Source organism: Lemur catta, chromosome 15 (assembly GCF_020740605.2).
Source record: "Lemur catta isolate mLemCat1 chromosome 15, mLemCat1.pri, whole genome shotgun sequence".
Lineage (NCBI taxonomy): Eukaryota > Metazoa > Chordata > Mammalia > Primates > Lemuridae > Lemur > Lemur catta.
This window is the reverse complement of record NC_059142.1, coordinates 39870261-39889895: the sequence shown is the minus strand read 5'-3', so window position 1 is coordinate 39889895 and position 19635 is coordinate 39870261. Positions and strand designations below refer to the sequence as shown.

The window sequence follows — 19635 nt, the reverse complement described above, 5'->3', positions numbered from 1 at the left end:
TAGATATATATTTATATATCTGGGCACTTGTATGTCTATTGAAAATTGCTAGAAAGTGATTTATATCAAAGCACATGAACATTTAAATTTTTGTTAGATATTCCCAAATTGATCTCCAAAAAGATTATACCAATTTGTACTTCTAATCAACAGTATTCAAGAGTTCCCCAAACCCTCATCAACCTGGATGTTATCAACTGGTTCAATATTTACCAATCTCATAAAAAATGATGCTTCACTGTAGCAAGCTTAATTACAAAAGAAATAAAACATCTTTTTTTCCTTATCAATCATTTGTACTTATTTTTCTACTGCTTTTTCAGATTTTTTGCTCATTCATTATTGGCTTATTGACATTTTTATTGATTGGTGTTCTGTATCAATTTTAAGGAAATTTGCCTTCTATCTTATGAGCTACAACTATTTTCCACATTTTTCTTTTGTAAATTTTGTTCACAGTGCCTTTGATAGTTAAAAAAATTTAATTTCTAAGCAGTGAAATTCAGTATTTTCTTTTTTGACTTCTGATTTTCATGTTATGCTTAAACAAAGCTTCCCCACCCCAAGACTATAAAAAATACTCATGCTTTCATCTAGCACCTTTAATCACTGCATTTTTGATGCTTCAATTTGTGACCAATTTGGAACTTCTTTTGGTGTAAACAGTAAAATAGAAGATCCAGCTCACTACTTTTATCTACATGGCTTTGGGCCCTACTCATCATTTATTCAATAGTTAATTTCCCACTGATTTGAAATACCATCTTTATCACACGCTAAATTCGCCTGTATACTTGATCTATTTTTGAACTCTATTCTGTTCCATTGATCTGTCTCTTCCTGCACCAAACAAAAACGTTTAATTTTATAACTATAAAATGTGTCAATACCAAAAAGTGCTCGGCTTTCCCTAATTAACAATAGCAATTTTAAAATATAAAACAAAACACACTAAAGCTTATCTCCTCCCCCCACCCACCCCCCGCCCCGTGTGTCTATCTGAAGGATAGCCCGGTTCTCCTAAGGAGATATTTAAAAAACTAACACTAAAGGAAAGAATTGAAGTGGCTCCACTTGGGAGTGAGCATTCTTGAGCAAACCCACTGAATTTAGAGAACAGCAGAGTCTCATTCTCTCCGGACTTGGTTGGTGCTTCCACTTCAGGTCGCAACCTCGCACACCCGCAGACAGCTGCTGCTTTTCCCAGCTCAGCCTCTGGGGGCCGCCACCGGGCACGACCGCCCGTGGACCAGGCCCGCCTGCTGCCGTCGTGGCGTCACGTCCGGTCCCAGCCGGAAGTTTTCCGCCGGCGGACCGGGAAGTAGCCGAAGACAGGGCGATGGCAGTTCTGGAGGCCTCGCTCCGGGGCAGACCCGAAGCCGCGGTGCCCCCGCGGTAGACTGGATCTGGGTGGCGGGATCCGGGGTCCCGAGGTGAAGAGAGTCAGGGGCTTGAACTGGGACCTTAGAAGGGAGCCTGGGAACCCTCACGCCTCCTATTGGAGACCCTTCCCTGACCCTGGGCTCTAACTGCCTTTGCCCAGGCTGCCCCGGAAGCAGGTCAGCCTCGTATCATACTGTTCCTAAAGGGAACGGCGCAGCTCAAGATTCATCCCCTTCACCACTGCCACCAAGGCAGGTGGTAGCCCTGGGCCGGAGGTTCAAGGGTGCCTATTCTCCCTAACATCGCCTCCTTTCCACTGCCGCAGGGATGGAGGGGTCTAAGACTTCCAACAGCACCATGCAGGTGAGCTTCGTGTGCCAGCGCTGCAGCCAGCCCCTGAAACTGGACACGAGCTTCAAAATCCTGGACCGTGTCACCATTCAGGAGCTCACAGGTCAGCGAGACCCTTGGAAAGAGGGTGGTCAAGAATGTGGAAGGTGGGCAGCTTTGGAGATAGTTCTTATGGTGGCTATCTGTGTAGTTTGCCACAGACTCGGCGTGTGAACCAGGGACAGTTTATTTCATCTCTCTTGTTCCCCCTTTTTCTCATCGGGAACGTAAAGGAGTTCTGATGTGCGCTTCGGAGAGCTTTCTGTAGCAAAAGAAAGGTCCTTATTTTTCTGCTCCTGCTGCTTCAGAGAAAAGGAATATGTATATATAATAATCGGCGTTTGTTGAAAATTTACCATATGCCAAGTGCACTACACGTATTCATTTAGTCCCTGCAACAAGCCCTATGGAGTAATACCATCATTACATCATTTTACAGATGAAGAATTGAGGCACAGAGAGGTTAAGTGATTTACCCAAGGTCCAACAGCTGGTAAGTGGAGGAGTGGAGTCTCAAAGTCCCAAGAATTGAGACGAAGTTAGAAAAATTTGAGAAGACTGAATAGGCAGCTTAAATAAGCTTATAGGTCTGGAATCAGCCTGCTTGGGTTTAAATCCTGGCTGTGATTTACTAGCTGAATGACTTTTTGCAAATTACTTCACCTCTGTAAGCCTTGTTTTTCTGGTTTCTTTATTTGTAAAATGTTAAACTGCCTCCTAAGGTAGTTGTGAGATTCAAATATGACAAAGCACATAAATAGTAATATGTGAGCAAATAGTACTCAATAAATGTTAGTTGCTGTTATTAACTGATTTCTCTTTTGAGAGGGAATTAACTCTTTGATATAGATTTTTAACTTTTTATTACGGAAAATTTCAAACATACAGTCAAGAGAATAGTATAATGACCTCCCTTGTATCCGTCCCCCAGCTGAGAGCTTCTGTTGCAAAAGAAATTAGCCACATTCTGCCATTCTTATATTATCTATCACCTCCCATCCCCCACTCAATCATTATGTTTTTCACACTTTTTTAAAAAGGTAAACTTTCATGCATTGAAATGTACAAATCTTAGCTGTATATTTTTGACAAATGGATATACTTACGTAATCTGGATCATTGCAATGTAGAAATGTTTCATCTTCCCTGAAAGTTTCCTTGTGTTCCTTCCCAGTTATTCTGGGGGAAAGGGGATGTTAACTTTCTTGATGGAAAATTTCAGAGTATATAATGAACCCCTGTGTACCCATCACCTAGTTTCAGCAGTTATCAACACATATTTAATCATGTTTTATCTATAGGCCCATCCATTCCTTCCCACTCCAAATTATTTTGAAGCAAATCCCAAACATAAATACCATAAATATTTCTGTATTTTTGAAAGATAAGGACTCTTTTAAAAGTAATTGTGATACCATTTTGCCTTAAATTTTTTAACATTTCCTTAATTTGATTTAATGGGGATGGAGGGGACAACAGATTCTTCTTTGTGTAAATGGTACTTTAAGAAAAAGTTGGAGGTGGGGGTGGTCATGAGGATATTTCAGATTCTTTTCCCATGCTTTCCCATGCCCTCCTGCTTTAATAAGACTTTCTGACCCAATATTTTCCTTGCCCTTAGCTCCATTACTTACCACAGCCCAGGCGAAACCAGGAGAGACCCAGGAGGAAGAGGCTAACTCAGGAGAGGTAATAGAAGTGTCCTCTCCCTATCCTCCTCATACAATAAACATTCTAAGTGGGAGATTTGATGTGAAAACACAGGAATGCAGGCTTGGTTTCTGCAGGGTACTTGGTGCTTCTAGAGCCCCCAGATTTTGTGGATCTCTGGTTAACAAGAGACATGCTACATGATCAGGCCACTATGCATCATTGGAAATATATAAATAGAAGTGCACCTGAGGTCACAAGGTTACTGAATGAAACATCCATTCAAAAATGTTGGGAGAGGCTCTTTATTTGAAGCAGAATTATAAATCATCAGTCAAGGATGGGCCTACCTGTATGTCCAGGTTGTTCCAGGGCATTGGTTTGCATCTGTTGATCTAACAAGTTATTAATATCCACTTCTCTCCATTCTTAAAAGCACCTTGGTTTGGACAGTGAATTGTATGATTAACCAGAACAGAAAGGATTGCCAGTGTCGTTTTTAAACTGTGATAATGTCAGTGATCCTATGGAGCGGCTGTGGAACATTCTGTGAGATAGTATTGAAGACACACCTGAGATTTATCCTGCCCAATAGCAAGGGAGCTGGGGTATTTACTCACCCACTGCTGACCTCAGGTAGAGTGGGGACCATTAATTCTGGCCAGTGCTCCCTGCAGGCAGTGTAGGAGCCAGGGGCCAGAGAAAGACCTCACCAAACAGGCATAGGGGGCTGGCAGTTGAAGTCAGTAGATGTCGTAAGATTTTGATCACATATAAGTAATACCAAAATATTGAAAACATATAAATTATCTACTTTGTCTATGCTATGACAAACTTCACTGCAGTCTAATCTGCCTTTTTCTTTGTACCATGAATTTTAGGACATTCTCTCCCCTATCCCTGACTGATGTTGAGAAAATGCAAATTTAGCCATAAATAGAGTATAACATAGTTAAAAAATGCTGTTCCCCACAAAAAAAAAAAAAATCAAATGAGTTGAAGTTTGTCTGTACCATGGGTCCTTTCTAAGTCTACATATACAAGGATTAGATAGATAATACCCATTTTCTTCAGTCTCTGTGGTTATCCATCAAAAATAAAGCCATATAGTTCTGAGACTGTTGGGGAGATAGATTCCGCCTTTATTTTTTTATTTATTTTATTTTTTACCATTTTTCTTCCTTTGTCATTATAGACTCCACCTTTAAGCTGCCAAAACTCTATTGCCTTCTTATTTCTTTCCCAGGAGCCATTTATTGAAACTCGCCAGGATGGTGTCTCTCGAAGATTCATCCCTCCAGCCAGGTGCCTACTACTTCTCAGCCCCCTGTTCCTTACCAAAGGCCAGTAGAATTTTAATTGAACCCAGGAATCAAGACCTGGAGCCAGGTGATGGAGATGAGTCATCACCTAGCCTCTTCAGAAAAGATGTATTCCCTTATACCTGGCCCTTTATCTTCCAGAATTAATTTTTTTCCTGTGGCCATTTACACAGTGGGAAGGGACAATAACTCTAATGATGAAGGATTGAGAAAAGTTGAGGGAGTGATGGACTAATAAAAAAGATGGGCTCTTGAGAAGTTTTAAAATAGCAGAGGTCATTAGATGTTCAGGTCCTTAGTCTCATTGATGCAGGTGAAGGTTGCTGGCAAGGAGTATAATAAAAAACGGTCTTTCCTGATTCTCCCTCCTTTTCTACCATACACACACACACACACACACACACATATCGATTTTTGATGCCCCTTTCCCTCCTTAGTCTATCCAGGCCAACCTTCGTGCTGAGTGCCCCTGTGGAAGACTAGCATGGCCTTCCCTTGGGAGAGAGGTACCCGTGGGAGGTCAGTTGGGCTAGGAGTGGGTATGCACCTTGAGGCCCCTCAGCTGGTGCTTGAGAGTCTCTGCCACTGTCACTGCAGTAGGTGGAGGAAGCCTCTCTGGTCCCTCATGTGGCCCATGGGCGGGGGGCTGTCTGCAGGATGATGTCTACAGAAAGTGCCAACAGCTTCACTTTGATCGGGGAGGCATCTGATGGTGGTACCATGGAGAACCTCAGCCGAAGACTGAAGGCAAGTTGGCCCCATTCCAGCGTCAAGCAGTAGGCCTGGCTGGTAGAGGAGGTGGTTGGGCAGATAGCATGGGGAGGGGCCCTACCCTAACTCTCCCACACTTCCAGGTTACTGGGGACCTTTTTGACATCATGTCGGGCCAGACAGATGTGGATCATCCACTGTGTGAGGAATGCACAGATACTCTTTTAGACCAGCTGGACACTCAGCTGAACGTCACTGAAAATGAGTGTCAGAACTACAAGTGAGTGCCTCCAGAGCCAGGGCCCTGAGCAGATACTGCTGTGAGGCTGCTTGGTCCTTACCTTAAGAGCTCTGCTCCGCCCAGGCAGACGGAACAGCAGGTTCTCTCTGGTAAATATACTCTGTGTCTTTGGCAGACGTTGTTTGGAGATCTTAGAGCAAATGAATGAGGATGACAGTGAGCAGCTACAGATGGAGCTAAAGGAGCTGGCATTAGAGGAGGAGAGGCTGATCCAGGAGCTGGAAGATGTGGAAAAGAACCGCAAGATAGTGGCAGAAAATCTTGAGAAGGTCCAGGCTGAGGCTGAGAGACTGGATCAGGAGGAAGCTCAGTGAGTACTCAGCCCGATCTCTTCCCACCCTAAAGGCTCTAGGAGAAGAAATGGCTTCCAGCTGAATGTGTCTGATTAGTTTGTAAACTGTAGTCAGCTGTCAGTCAGCAGCATGGTTGCGCCAGATCCTGCATGTTGTTTCCAGGCCCTGTTTCTAGAAGTTTGTTAGGAAGATTGTGTATGAAGTGTTAGCATGATTGTTTTCTTTTCTTCTTTTTTTTTAGAGCATTATAGAAGTGAAAGAGTCAGCATGATTAAATGATAAAAGGTTGTTGGTTAAATAGAATGCAGAAACCAAGGCTCTAGTCTTAGCTCTGTTCTATAGGGAATGGGCTCATTTTGATAAGTCAGCCACTTTCCAGCTGTCCTCATCTGGAAGGATGAACATATTAGCCTACATTTCTTTCCTCCCAGCTCAAAAATTTCATGGTTATCCTTGACCTGAGAGAACCTGATGGCTGGTGGAAGAGAAACAGTATCCACTCTAACTGAAGTTAGGAAAGTGAAGGACAGAGAAAGCCAAATTTTTCAGAGTAGTATAAGAAGTTTCACTGGAAATGTTGTATATTCACTATTTCAAGGACAGTAAGTTTATAGAAATGAAGCTATAGAAGGTCACATGTAGCCAATTCATGGAAGAAGACACTTTTACCCCATTCACCTCACTTCTGAAAAAGATCAGAGATAACAAGAGGTTTTTTGGCTTGGTTTGGGAGAGTTCTTTTTTCCTCCACCTTTTTGCATATGGGCAGCTGGAATTTGAGACATTTTTGTCCCTCCCAGGCAAAACAACTAGGGCATGTATGTTCCTCTGAGTGCAATCTATGCCAAGTATAAAAAATGCTGTAGGTAGATGTAACCATACTCACTAGTGTAAATTGTTCAGAGGGATGGGGAGAGGGAAACTTAGCCATCAAACTCACAGCCTTCAGTGACCCCCCTTGGCTGCTCACAGGTACCAGAGGGAATACAGTGAATTCAAACGACAACAGCTGGAGCTTGATGATGAGCTGAAGAGTGTAGAAAACCAGATGCGTTATGCCCAGATGCAGCTGGACAAGCTAAAGAAAACCAACGTCTTTAATGCGACTTTCCACATCTGGTAATGAGTGCTCTGGAGGGTGAGGAGCATCTGCAGAGCACCGCACATAGCTGGCCCTTAGCTGTTGACCACTAAGCCAGGGTGTCCAACTCTCACAAAAGAGGGACTGTGTGGTATCTTCACTCAGCTAGGTTTCTTTCATTCCTTGTTATAGGATAGGCACAATTAGGATATTGGAGTTCTAGAATTTGTTGACATCTACCCTTCCAAGGAAAGGAAAAGGTCTGAGCCCTCCAGCCACATGAAAACCTGGTTAGCTAGCTGCCTGGTACTGATTTCTTACCCCCAGCGTCGTCATTCATATATTAATTTATTTTGTGTTTTATCCATTTAAGTAATAACTGTTGAGCATCTGCTACATGATAGGCACTGTGTTAAGTGCTAGGAGGGTGACAGCAAACAATACAGTATGCAGTCTACCTCCTACTTATGATCTGGTGGAAGAGATGGATAAATAATAAGCAATTGTAATGCAACGTGATAATGATAAACCCAGGGTTTATGAGAACACAGAAGGGTACTTTATCCAACTGGGAGGCTATGTGGAAAGCTTCCCTCAGAGGACGTTGATGTTTAAGCCGAGAGATAAAGTAGAAGTCTGGGGAGGAAGGTGAAGGGAGAGGGTTGTTCCTGGCAAAGAGAACATCATGTGCAAAGAAACAGGAAAGAGGGAGTGGTGAGTGCAGAGAACTGAAAGGAGCTTACTGTAACTGAAGCTTGAGCATGAAGGGGAGAGTGACTGGATATGAAACTGGAGAGTTAGTTACCAGTTCCTAAAGGATATTATAGGCCTCATTAAGGGGTTTGAACTTGACCCAAAAGGCAGTAGGAACCATTGAATCATTTTAGGCCGGGAAGTCATCTGCATTTTATCTCATTCACCCGCAACGTGGGAAAGGACTTGGGGGAAAGGGGTGATGAAGTTTGTAAGGAGACTTGTCAGTATGAATCTAAAGAGGAAAAGAGTAGTAGCGTTGATTTGGAGGGAAGTAGACAGATTTAAGAGATGTAGGAGGTAGAATCAGCAGAGTTTCTCTCAGCAGAGCTAGTTTTGAGGGGAGGAGCTGAGAGAGATCATTCAAAGATAACATCCAGGTTTCTGCTTTGGCATCTGAGCAGCAGGGGGAAAGATGATGACTCAAGCTTTGACCATGTATTTAAAGTGCTAAGGAGAGCTTGGATATATGAATCTGAAGATGAGAGATTTCGTGCTTGGTTTTGGGTGAGAGTAGGAATTAAAGTTTTAAGTAATCCCTGTATTTTCCCTGCCCTTCTGCCTTCCTTTGTAGGCACAGTGGACAATTTGGCACCATCAATAACTTCAGACTGGGTCGCCTGCCCAGTGTTCCTGTGGAATGGAATGAGATTAATGCTGCTTGGGGCCAGACTGTGTTGCTGCTCCATGCCCTGGCCAATAAGATGGGTCTGAAATTTCAGAGGTAGGAAATGTAGCCCTTTCTTGAGGTGTGGTGTGTCTTTGATATAATCTGTCTCTCCAACCTGGTACTGCTCTCCACCATGTCAAAAGCTCTTGGTGGCAATGGCCTGGGAGTGTTCTGTGGGTAGAGACCCTGTCTGCTTCTAGTTTTCCCTCATCACACTGATCGAGCAGTCACTGAGCTGCATGACCACAGCAGTCCCCACCCTACAATCTGCAGAACTTCAGTGTTCCTCAGGATATTTTCAGTTTTTGTTTTTTAAATCTAAAACAAAACATTTGTCCACGAAAGGCCCCAGACAATTATATAATAAATGTGGTTTGTTCAGTAAACAAAATCTTTTAAACATGGATCCTATGAGGAGGTGGGAGAGAGGGCTGAGAATAATAAAAGTCCTTGAGTAGGATGAAGAGGGAAAATCATTCTATTGTAACTTCCCAGTGATCACTTTAGGAGGAGTCCTGTATCCATTTCTGTCTCTCTCTCCATTCTAGGTATCGACTTGTTCCTTACGGAAACCATTCCTACCTGGAGTCTCTGACAGACAAATCTAAGGTACTCTGGGAAGCTCCATTTTCACTGGAATACAGAATTCTTAGACCTTCTAACAAAATGGATGGTTTGCTTTGATGCTGGCATTATTCACTTTCTTTCTTAGACTATCTCATGAAGAGCCAATGTTGTATTCAGTATCTTGTCTAGTTCAGGTTTAGCTCTTTGGAGCTTATAGAGAAAAATTAGGTTTTTCCAGTCTGTTGAGAAGGGATGTGGGCAGGTCAGAGGAGGATGTGTGCACTAGGATAGAGAAAGAATCACTGTGCTATAGATGTTACAGGTTGAATATCCCTTATCCGAAATGTTTGGGACCCAAATTATTTCAAATTAGGGATTTTTTCAGATTTTGGAATATTTGTATATAATGAGATATCTTGGGGATGGGACCCAAGTCTAAACATGAAATTCATGTATATTTCATTTATACCTTATACACATAGACTAACAGAAATTTAATACATTATTTTAAATAATTTTGTGCATGAAACAAAGTTTGTGTACCTTGAACCATCAGAAAGCAAAGGTGTCAGGTGTGGAATTTTCCATTTGTGGTGTCATGTTGGTGCTCAAAAAGTTTCAGGTTTTGGAGCATTTTGGATTTCAGATTTTCAGATTAGGGATGCTCAACCTGTGGGACATTTCCACTGATAGTGAAACAGTTCTATATGCATTGTTATTTGCCCAAGATTATTGTATTGTTCAAGGTTGTGGAAGATAGAGTCTAGCCACAATACATGTTTCCAGTGGGGTACAGACAGAACATGACTTACAGATAAATAGGTTTGGAAACAGTCTCTGGTGGTCTGCCTTGGTGTCACACCGATAGCCAGTTCTCTCTTCTTGGGCAGGAGCTGCCGTTATACTGTTCTGGTGGATTGCGGTTTTTCTGGGACAACAAGTTTGACCATGCAATGGTGGCTTTTCTGGACTGTGTGCAGCAGTTCAAAGAAGAGGTTGAGAAAGGCGAGACACGTTTTTGTCTTCCTTACAGGTCAGTATCCCTAAAAACTAAGTGAATCTATAGTAGGACCAAACTGGACAGAATTGAAGTGACAGTAAGAAACATAGCATAAATGGTGGGAAAGCAAAAAATGGTGCAGAATCATAGTACACTGATGGGCAAAAACTGATCCAACACTACAAGCAGGACAGAATGTGACCGCTAGTCCCTGGAGTAAAAGAATGTTGCCTTAGATGGTTTGGGGGATTTTCTTGGCACAGAGCTCAAGCCTGCTCTCCAATTTCAGAAAGGTTTTTCCCTGAAGCTCTTGGAAATATACAGGAATGCTTCTTCTGGTCAAATTTTGTAGGAGCCCAGTGATGGACAGAAACCTAAGTTCTTACCTAGAGTAAGGCTGCTTCTATCACCCCAAAACAAGGCATTTCTTTTCTTCTGCCTCCCTTCTCCCCCAACGAGTTCACGGATGCCTAGGAAAACAGTGAGGAGTACTGTAACCCTCACTCACTGCCTGCTCCAAGGCTTCTCTTCAGTTTGGGTGTGTGTCCTGTCCCTGTACTCTGCAATGACAATGAGGCTCTTGTGACAATCTCCTTGATTTTTGGCTTTCATGCAAATCCAAAATACACTCCCGTTCCTCACCAAGTGTTCTTTAATAGATAAAGTGACGTGAATGGTCCCATGATCAAGTCCCTGCCCATTTGCCTGAACTGACTTGACTCAGATCTGTTACTAATGAGTTCTGCTGTGTCCATCTGCAGGATGGATGTGGAGAAGGGCAAAATTGAAGACACAGGAGGCAGTGGCGGCTCCTATTCTATCAAAACCCAGTTTAACTCTGAGGAACAGTGGACAAAAGCTCTCAAGTTCATGTTGACGAATCTTAAGTGGGGTCTTGCTTGGGTATCCTCACAATTTTATAACAAATGACTTTCGTTTTTCCTTGGGGGGATGTTTGCCTTAAAGGCTTTAAAGTTTGTTTTGTTTGCAAAAATGTTTTAAATTAAATTTGGTTAATATTAAACAGCACATGTTTACAATACCAAAAAAAAGAAAAAAAGAAAGAATCCACAAAAGCCACTTTATTTTAAAATATCATATGACAGTTTTCAGAGCTACAACCATGCCATGTATAGCTGCCAGCCCTTGTCATAGTTTTAACTCTTAACCCCTTGTCTTCCTTTCCCTTTCTCCCCTGAAAACAACTAATTTAAGTTTGCTTTTTTTTTTTAAACTGAGATGAATTGAGATCAATGTGTTTTCACTGGATTTTATCTCTCTCAACTTCCTGCACTTACATTATGAAATAGAAACTTTTGTCTCCACTGAGACGGTGATATGTTTGAGTCGCACAGTTGGATAACGTGGGAAAATGACATCTAAGCTTTGCCTGGTCACCATGTGATGTGATCAGAAGCTTGAAATTTAACACTTCTCCTCACTTGGTTCTAGTACTGGATGCCTACTTTGCTCTGTGTTAGAGATATGAAATGGTGTTTGATGTTGTTTGAGACATTATGGAGAGATTTAATTATTTGTAATAAAAGATTTGCTACAGTCTGATAACTGCCCAGAGGTACACTGTTGGGTTTTTCTTTAACTAAAATAGAGTACTTTGTATTCTGGGAGAATTGAGTTCAAGTGCAGGTATGTGGAAATTCTGCTGAAAAATGTTTAGAGATGAGTTTGTTTTAGTTTTAAAAAGAGACACTAGTAAAATAGATAGCTGTTGAGGAAGCCCTATTTGTATAAATCTTAATAACAGAACAGAAGTGTTAAACTAAGTTTAAGGGGAAATAGGGGCAGCGTTGGAGGTGAGAAAAGGGGGAATAAGGGCTACTTCCTTGATGCTCAGTCAAGGTCACCCAGATAGTCTCTGTTTTCTAGCCCCATGTCTGATGTTCCCTCTTAATAAAATTAAGTTAAAGAAAAGCCATAAATTATCTTGTTAAACAAAAGTGAACCAACTTCACTAATCTCTCTCCTCTCAGCTCTTTGACGTTTTCAGTCTGGTAAGACAAAAGGACATGCTTGTCCACCTCAACGCTTTCTCTGATGCAGAAAAATAAGCATGGAATTGGGATACAAAATACATTTTAAGAGACTTGGAACTTTTGTGCCCTGAGTATGAAAGTAAACAGAGGGAGGCATGAGTGCAGTGGCGGAAGGCTGTTTATATTTGGCGGATTCAGCCTGCCTCATGTGTTAGAGGAAGCAGCAGCCCTCAGAGGTCTGGCTGCCAGGTGGGGAGGAACAGGCTGCTGTCGCCTCGGAGTGTTGGCTCCCACGCTGTGAGTCAGGATTGCATAAGAGAACTCAGCAATGCTCGCCAATGCAATGCCAGTGATGCTCTGCAAATGTCCCATGACCTTCAGAAATACAGACAGATTTCTTATTACCGAGTAATCTCTACATATTTTAGTGTACAAACACACACATTACTTGGGATATTCTCTCAAGCCAAATGTAAATTTTTTCATGTCTCTGAACTTACATAGAAGATCAAATCCAGATTCCAGTGTTTGCCAGTGGCCAAATTACATCGGAGTACCTTTGCCCTGATAGTGTTAGCATGGAACATTTCTGCTAGACATTTCCCTCTGCTGGAGATAAGTTTTGTGAAATACAAGGGGGATATTTAGGCCTTGACCTTTTCTTTATTTATGAGGATATATATTTACTGGACTTTAACATAATAGGGGATCATAATTATAAAGGGAACCGAGCAACCTGAACTTGGGCCTCCATTTCCAATTTCATAAGAGGAAAACTAAAGAAATCATTTCAGTCCTAGTTTTTTCCCTCAAATCCTGCTCACCCATCCTAATCCTGAGTCTTGGCACTTATGTTCTGTATGTTGTCTTCTGCTTTCCTTTTACTGATGGGGGACTGCTTTCTATTAAATGAATTCTGACCGTGCTGGTCCTGCCCAGTGGTGCATACCTGGCTCCAACACTCATGGTTTTGGATGAAAGCACTTGCTGCAATGATTCCCACTGCCAACAGCATGAAGTCTTCTTTCACTGAAATGAACTTTTCCCTGAGTGATTAAAACCATATTAATTTTAGAGCTACAGTGAAACTTGATCTTCCAAATCCTAGGATCATAGAACTTCAACTATGAATTATTTTGATCATCTTGGATTTTTAGACATGGAAGGAAATGATCAAGTAATAGCTCACTGACCTGCTCCCCCACCCTGCCCCAACTCAACCGGGATTGAAACAGGAGTCTGGTGTCTGAGTGGTTTATAGGCCTTTTGTTGTTCCATCTGTCTCCCTAACAAACGTAACTGTGAAGCTTTTGACTAGTCTGTCTTTACAGTAATCAAACACTTCTGTCCAAGTTGTAACCCTGTGACTGGCTTTTTTTCCTAAGTGACTATAAAAGCAGTCCAGTAATCTCAAGTTATAAGCAGGTATAAAGGAAGAACAAGGAAAGAAAATATGTTAATGAATTGAAGTAATTTAAATTTAAAAGTAAAAGCCTTTAGCATTTTCCTGATTGGGCTCAGTCATCTGCATCCAAGCAATATATTGAAAGTTAATGAGAACGAGGTAACCTGTGTAGGTTACCTGTGGACTGGATGCCTTGCTAGGTTAATTCCATTCCCCAAGTTCTTGTGGTTTGTTTCCCATTCCCTGTACCTGGAAGGAGCCTACCATATAGCAGTTGCCCTACCCTTGCAGCTGACTTGGTGTAGAGTTCTCAATTGAAGTCCTCAGCAGGCTGTCATATATGGGTTCATGCAGAAGATAGACCAGGTCGAGCAGGGTCAGGCAGGTTGCATGCAGCTGTGTGACTGGAACCAAACAGCCGTTGTATCCTAGGTGGAGTATGGGCATGGTGGGGAGCATTAGTGGATCTTATCTGATCAAAACCACAGCTGTCTTGTGACATAAAGCTGTGGAGCTGCTATTGTGCTTCCTGGTTGCTATATTCTACTATAAAAAATCTGTTTAGCTGGAGATCAATTTTAAAGGACAAAGGGAGGGGTAGAGAAACCTCCATCTATAGTATATATACAATTAGGGTACACTTGTTCCTCTCTTATCTTATGCCTCTCCATAAAATCAACTCTTTGACACTGCAATAAAGAGGTACCTGGTGAGTCCAAACAGAAACCAGTGGCTAAGACCTCTGAACTTCATTCCCTGACAAGTGCCAGAGGGAACACCTTTTTCAGTCATCCAGAGACAAGAGACACCATCAGGCTTCCCATTGCTCCTCACTGGCAAGTTCTGCCCACCACTCCCAAAGCCCTCTGCACATTTTTTACTGCCTTTTATGGAAGTCTCCAACCCACATTCCCTGATGCACTTAATAAAGTACCTAAAACCTCTAGGAGCATCTCCACATATGCCAGGGGAGTGGGCAGATTGATTTGGAAGTTCAGGGACTTCAAAACATCAAGCTCTGACTCCAGCAGTTCTTCTTTAGTGTACAGATACCCTAGAGCCTGGAGGAAATTCAAGACTGTAATGTTGTTGATTATCTGAGCAAAGAAAAACAAAACAGAGAGAGGGAGAGAAGGATGTCAGGACAAGGGTCATGTATATTGGCAGAGTACACAAAGCCCTTCACCATCCAGCCCATGCCTTCATCTCCAGTCTTGTCTCTTGGTCATTCCCCCCTCACACTCTGATTATAATTCAGAATTACTTGCAGTTCCCAACCCCCCCCCGTGCTTTCCTTCTCCAAGCCACCACACATGGTGTTTTCTGTACCTGGATCTCTCTTCCTTTCCTCTCCCTGCTCTCCCTAACTCTTCTCTCTCTTCTCTTAGGACCCACCCATCTCCCACTTACCCCCACTTCAAGAAGTCATTTGCTCTAAATATACTTCCTTGACTCACCAAGGCTGATGAGGTACATTCAAAACCCTCTGTATTTACGCTAATCAGAGCACTTTTCCACACTATTTGAATGTGTGTCTTTTCCCATTACATAATACATTCCTTGAGAGCACAGACAGTATTTTTACTGTTGTAGCTATGGCACCTAGTGCAGCATCTGGCCATAGAATAAACTCAGTAAATATTTGCTGGATGAATGATATTTTACTGTATCAGCATTGGGTAGTGATGTGGAAACATTTTATCCTCTATAAATGTAATAGCTCGCCTTTAATGCCGATAGGTCTGTTGGCAATTCGTGCACCTTATGTAAACTGTCCTTGATTCCAAGGGGAGGAAAGGTGACCTGTGTGAATGATGGCTTTGGTCCAGCAATTACACTTTGGGAACAGAACAGAACTTCAGGCTATTTAATAACTGCCTCCGTGTGACTCTGTGTGTGTGTGTGTGTGTGTGTGTGTGTGTGTGTGTGTGTGTGTGTAGGAGGTATGCTTAAGAAGCATAATTACACTCTGGAATTTCCACATGAGTATTATCACCCAGCCTGAGAGCAGGTTTCTCACAGCCACCTTTGGATGAGCGGCTTTCTTTCTAATGCTCAGGTGCCTGTGAGCAACCTCAGTTCCTTACTTTGTAGTGGAAGGAAAGTTTGCTGGCCAGCTGAACACACGACACAAGACGGAGGGTAAACTTGTTGAAAAGCTTCTCTCTCAGAGCCCTCCAGTCATGAGACTCTGTCTTCTCGTTATCTCTCTGCTGGACTGTGGCTTGCCTGCAGATGTTCTCTGCCTGTTTAACCATAAACCTATACAAGGAAGGGAAGGAGAGAGTAGGCAATCCACACTCACACCAACTAAAGGGAGTTTGTGCTTCAAACTATGCTACATTTTATTCTCTCCAACATCAATTGCTGGCTAAGAAATTTACATTTGCAAGTTAAAGAGATAGGGTGTAAAACCAGGCCTCAGGTTAAGGGGCAACTAAGCAGGACTTTTCTTAAAGATTTAGGGACATTAGCCATTCTGAGAAGCACCACTCACAAAGGCCTTATATTGAGGGCTTTACCTTTCTAGGATTTCTACAGCCAGGTAGCTCACAGATTTCTCCAGACACCATTGTTCAGACAGGAGAAAAACAAACTCTGCCAAAACAGGAAAAAAGAGCCTAATTCACAAGATGCAACCAAAACCACTCTGTGAACTCTTGGCATTGTGTAAAAGCCATGATGGGGCCCAGGGAGGAGGGTCAGGAGGTGAGAAAGATGAGACTGAAACAACCAAAGCTCAGCTTGGTTTCCTTTGCTGCCAGTAGGCAGATCAGAGGCATGAAAAAGAGGCTGATCGAGTGCCAAAGACAAGAGTTTACCAAGCCCCCTCAGTAACCCCTGAGCCTTCATGTGGGTCTCAGCTGATAAAAGACTTGGCCAGTTACAAACATACCAGCTGGTCCAGTTGGCCTCTACACCATGCTGGGAGCCCCCAGCTTCAAGGAAGATTATTGGATGGATAAAAACCTTAACCCCTATCTTCTGTTTTCAGTGGAATGTTGGCAGGAACAGAAAGGTCCCTTCTGGAGCTTCAATATTCTTTATGACATTGTTTGTTTAGTAACCACCCTCTGGAGAACTATTGCTTTACAAACACGATTCACCTTACAGCTGGACACCGTCTCTCCACCAGTTTGTTGGGTAAATCTGTGGTGGCTGAGCCTCTCCCAAGGACCAAGTTTATTACTGTGGAGTGGCTTGTTTTGAAGAAACATCCCCTAAATCAAGGACCATATCCCAATTTGGGGGGAGGGAATCTTTAGGAAGGTAGGAAGGGTGAGATTCCTTGGCAAGATTTTAACCCACCTCTGTTTCTCTTTGAAAGAACAGCCCCAGAAAGAATTCTATTTAGCTTGCAATATCATTAGAGGGTGGAAACAAGGGCAAATGTCAGTTTGCAACAAAGAAGCCTCCTGCAGACCCAGGAATTTTTGGCGCTGATCAGCAAAGAATTATACATATAGTCAAATTATCATATGTCTTCAGAGAAATTTTTCTTTCTTAGGAAAGAACTATAAAACAGTTAAGCTGGCACAAGACAGTTTAATGATCTCCTTGACACACATTACACATAGATATATCTATAAAACCTTATTGTTACAGAACCCTAGAATACATAATTGTATGTTATTACCCAATCCTTTTGGCTTTATGTCTTAGTTTTGCTCTGTGTGTGTGTGTGTGTTTGTGTGTGCAATTGGTTTAGTTTGGTTTTAGTTTGAATTATCTGGGCATTTGTTTCTATTTTCCTGTTTGGTTTTTTTTAAGAGACTGTCTCACTGTGTCATTGACCAGGCTGGAGTGCAGTGGTGCGTTTCATAGCTTACTGCAACCTTCAACTCCTGGGCTCAAGCAATCCTCCCACCTCAGTGTCCTGAGTAGCTAGGACCACGGGTGTGGGCCACCACACTGGCTAATTTTTTTTAAAAAATTTTGGGAGAGATGAGGTCTCCGTGTGTTGCCCAGGCTGGTTTTGAACTCCTTGCCTCAAGTGATCCTCCCACTTTGGCCTCACAAAGTGCTGGGATTACAGGCATAAACCACCACACCCAGCCCTGTTTTCCATTCTAATTTGCCAAGAAAACTGAGCTTGGGTTAGGTGGGAAGGATGAGGGTTACCACTTTCCCTCACTACTAGCCCCACCTCCTCGGTTTACAAACATACTCAGATTTACTATTAACTAAAAGACTCTCCCCTTCTGCCCTCTTAAACTGGGGCTCTATCTCTCTTCTTGCCATTGTTGAATTTCCTGAAAGCCTGCCATACACACCTGCTGCTTCCACTTCATCATTCTCTCCCTAATTTTCTCAATTTGGCTTCTACCTTTACCAACTTGATTAAATGATCTTGAAGGTCAGCAAGTATGTCCAAATTGTTAAATATCATGGCCTTTTTGCAATCCTCATTTCTGTTGATATCCCTGAAGCACATGAAACTGCTGACCATCATCCTCTTGAAACTCTTCTCTTGGCTTCCAAAAGCCCCTTGGTTCTGTTCCTGTCTCCCAAAACCACTCCTTTTATTTTCTTCACAACTCTTCTTCCTACTCCAATTCCCTGAACACAAAATGTTTCCCAGGGAACTGTCCTTGGCCTGCTTCTTTTTTTTCTTTCTAGAAGCTCATTTCTCTGCCACAGTTTCAACGATATGAAGACAACTTGCAAACATTTATCTCTAGTTCTGACCTCTCTTCTGACCTACTTTTTAAACTTGCTATAACCCTTCCTCTAGACCTTCTGAAAGCACCTGAAACTCAGTAGATCCAAAACCCTAGCTATCATCTATCCTAAACAAAAGTCACATTTTGTAATGTGTGTGTTTCTTTTAATGGCACCACTATACTCTTAGTCTCTTAGGTTCAACCCTTTGGCATAGTCATCTCTACCTTCTTCACTTCTTAAATTCATCCACAGCAGACCCCAGATTTTGCCTCTGAAATGTTTTTAAGCCATCCTCCCTTGTCATTCCCTCTTTCCTATCACCTAGACCACTGGCGCAGAACCCCAGCCTGCCTACCTCCCATCTCTCTCTACGGGAATCCTTCCTTTTATATCACTGCCAAAATAATGTTTACTATGGCAGAGGTTATAGTCTTAGCACTCCCTTATTTAAAAACTTTCAATGTCTTTTTGTTGTCTTACTAAAGCAAGTGTAAAATCCTCCCCTTGACATTCAGTCTTCCACGTGGAATGTCTCCAAACTACCTTTTTCTGGTCTTAATTTCAACCACTCTTCCCATACTCTGGCCAAGGTGGACTGCACTGTACCCATTTCCGTAGCTTTACTAATGCTATCCCTCTTCACCAGCCAAACTGGCATCCTTCCTTCAAGGTCTACCTGAAACGCCACGATGCCTGGAACACTCCTTTCCATCCCTATAAAAGCTTGTTTTATCTCCCTCTTATGCCACTTACTTAACCGTACTTGTACCTAGTCATTTGAATATTTGGCCTAATACCCCTCAAAGATTGCATATGGCTTGAAAGCAAGGACTATATTTCTATTTCATCCTTCTCCCCAGGCAATGTCACTAATAATTGCACATGTGGAAGAAATCAAGGGTAGAGCACTGGTGTGTATTGTTTATCACTATATCCCTGGCACCTGGCAGATAGTAGGTGTTAACGAAAATTCTTTGAATGAATAAAATAAATTGAATGTCAAGGTCGGTGCCTCAAAGCCAGATACCCCAGCCCCCCATACCCCCGGCTTCCCCGCCCTGCAGCCACACCCACGATCCGGGTCTCCCTGAAGCTGCCCATCCGACCCGCAGCCCCCTGCACTGCTTGCTCATTCTGCTGGGCCAAGTGAAGCAGAGCGTCCTCGATCGTCTCTGTGGCAACAGCTCCAAACTGAAAGTCACTGACGGAGGCCAACCTCGGCCTCATAGGTCCGTCCATATTCACCAGCCTCTTGGAGCACCTGGACGGTTCGCTGAATGTATAAACCGGCCTCCCTTGATTCTCCCCAGTCTTCCGCCACACTCTGGATTCCTCGTCCCCTTCCAATATGCTTGTCCTCGCCTCAAGGGTGAGGAAAACCCAATTCCCACCACCGCCTCGCGCCCTTCACAGCTTTTCACGCCCCAACGGCCGCGGACCCGTCAGCCAA

General features: G+C 42.8%; 2 protein-coding genes across 2 annotated transcripts; one reads left to right on the top strand and one right to left on the bottom strand.

Moving 5' to 3' along the window:
• The first annotated feature begins 1293 nt into the window (after nucleotides 1-1293).
• Nucleotides 1294-11684, top strand: BECN1 (beclin 1). Its single transcript, XM_045526617.1, has 12 exons — nucleotides 1294-1433; nucleotides 1709-1837; nucleotides 3395-3462; nucleotides 4670-4728; nucleotides 5402-5492; nucleotides 5600-5736; nucleotides 5873-6067; nucleotides 7023-7169; nucleotides 8459-8608; nucleotides 9103-9163; nucleotides 10012-10154; nucleotides 10883-11684. The coding sequence occupies exons 2-12, from the start codon at nucleotides 1711-1713 to the stop codon at nucleotides 11049-11051; spliced, it is 1347 nt and encodes a 448-aa protein (XP_045382573.1). The 5' UTR covers nucleotides 1294-1433; nucleotides 1709-1710; the 3' UTR covers nucleotides 11052-11684.
• On the bottom strand, nucleotides 11354-19606 carry CNTD1 (cyclin N-terminal domain containing 1). The gene is made up of 7 exons (XM_045526620.1): nucleotides 19256-19606; nucleotides 16043-16118; nucleotides 15608-15782; nucleotides 14455-14617; nucleotides 13804-13948; nucleotides 13065-13161; nucleotides 11354-12490 (listed from the first exon to the last, which is right to left on the bottom strand). Exons 1-7 carry the CDS (start codon nucleotides 19422-19424, stop codon nucleotides 12320-12322), a joined length of 996 nt encoding a protein of 331 aa, XP_045382576.1. The 5' UTR covers nucleotides 19425-19606; the 3' UTR covers nucleotides 11354-12319.
• Nucleotides 19607-19635: the final 29 nt, after the last annotated feature.

Excerpts from the sequence above, each read along its gene's own strand:
- BECN1 (XM_045526617.1), top strand. The coding sequence starts at position 1,711 with ATGGAGGGGTCTAAGACTTCCAACAGCACCATGCAGGTGAGCTTCGTG. Across the intron at positions 7,170-8,458 it reads AATGCGACTTTCCACATCTG|GCACAGTGGACAATTTGGCA; the intron begins GTAATGAGTGCT and ends CTTCCTTTGTAG. Across the intron at positions 9,164-10,011 it reads CTCTGACAGACAAATCTAAG|GAGCTGCCGTTATACTGTTC; the intron begins GTACTCTGGGAA and ends CTTCTTGGGCAG.
- CNTD1 (XM_045526620.1), bottom strand. The coding sequence starts at position 19,424 with ATGGACGGACCTATGAGGCCGAGGTTGGCCTCCGTCAGTGACTTTCAG. Across the intron at positions 16,119-19,255 it reads CAGGGAGACCCGGATCGTGG|AGTTTGTTTTTCTCCTGTCT; the intron begins GTGTGGCTGCAG and ends CTGTTTTGGCAG. Across the intron at positions 12,491-13,064 it reads ACCATGAGTGTTGGAGCCAG|GTCATGGGACATTTGCAGAG; the intron begins GTATGCACCACT and ends GTATTTCTGAAG.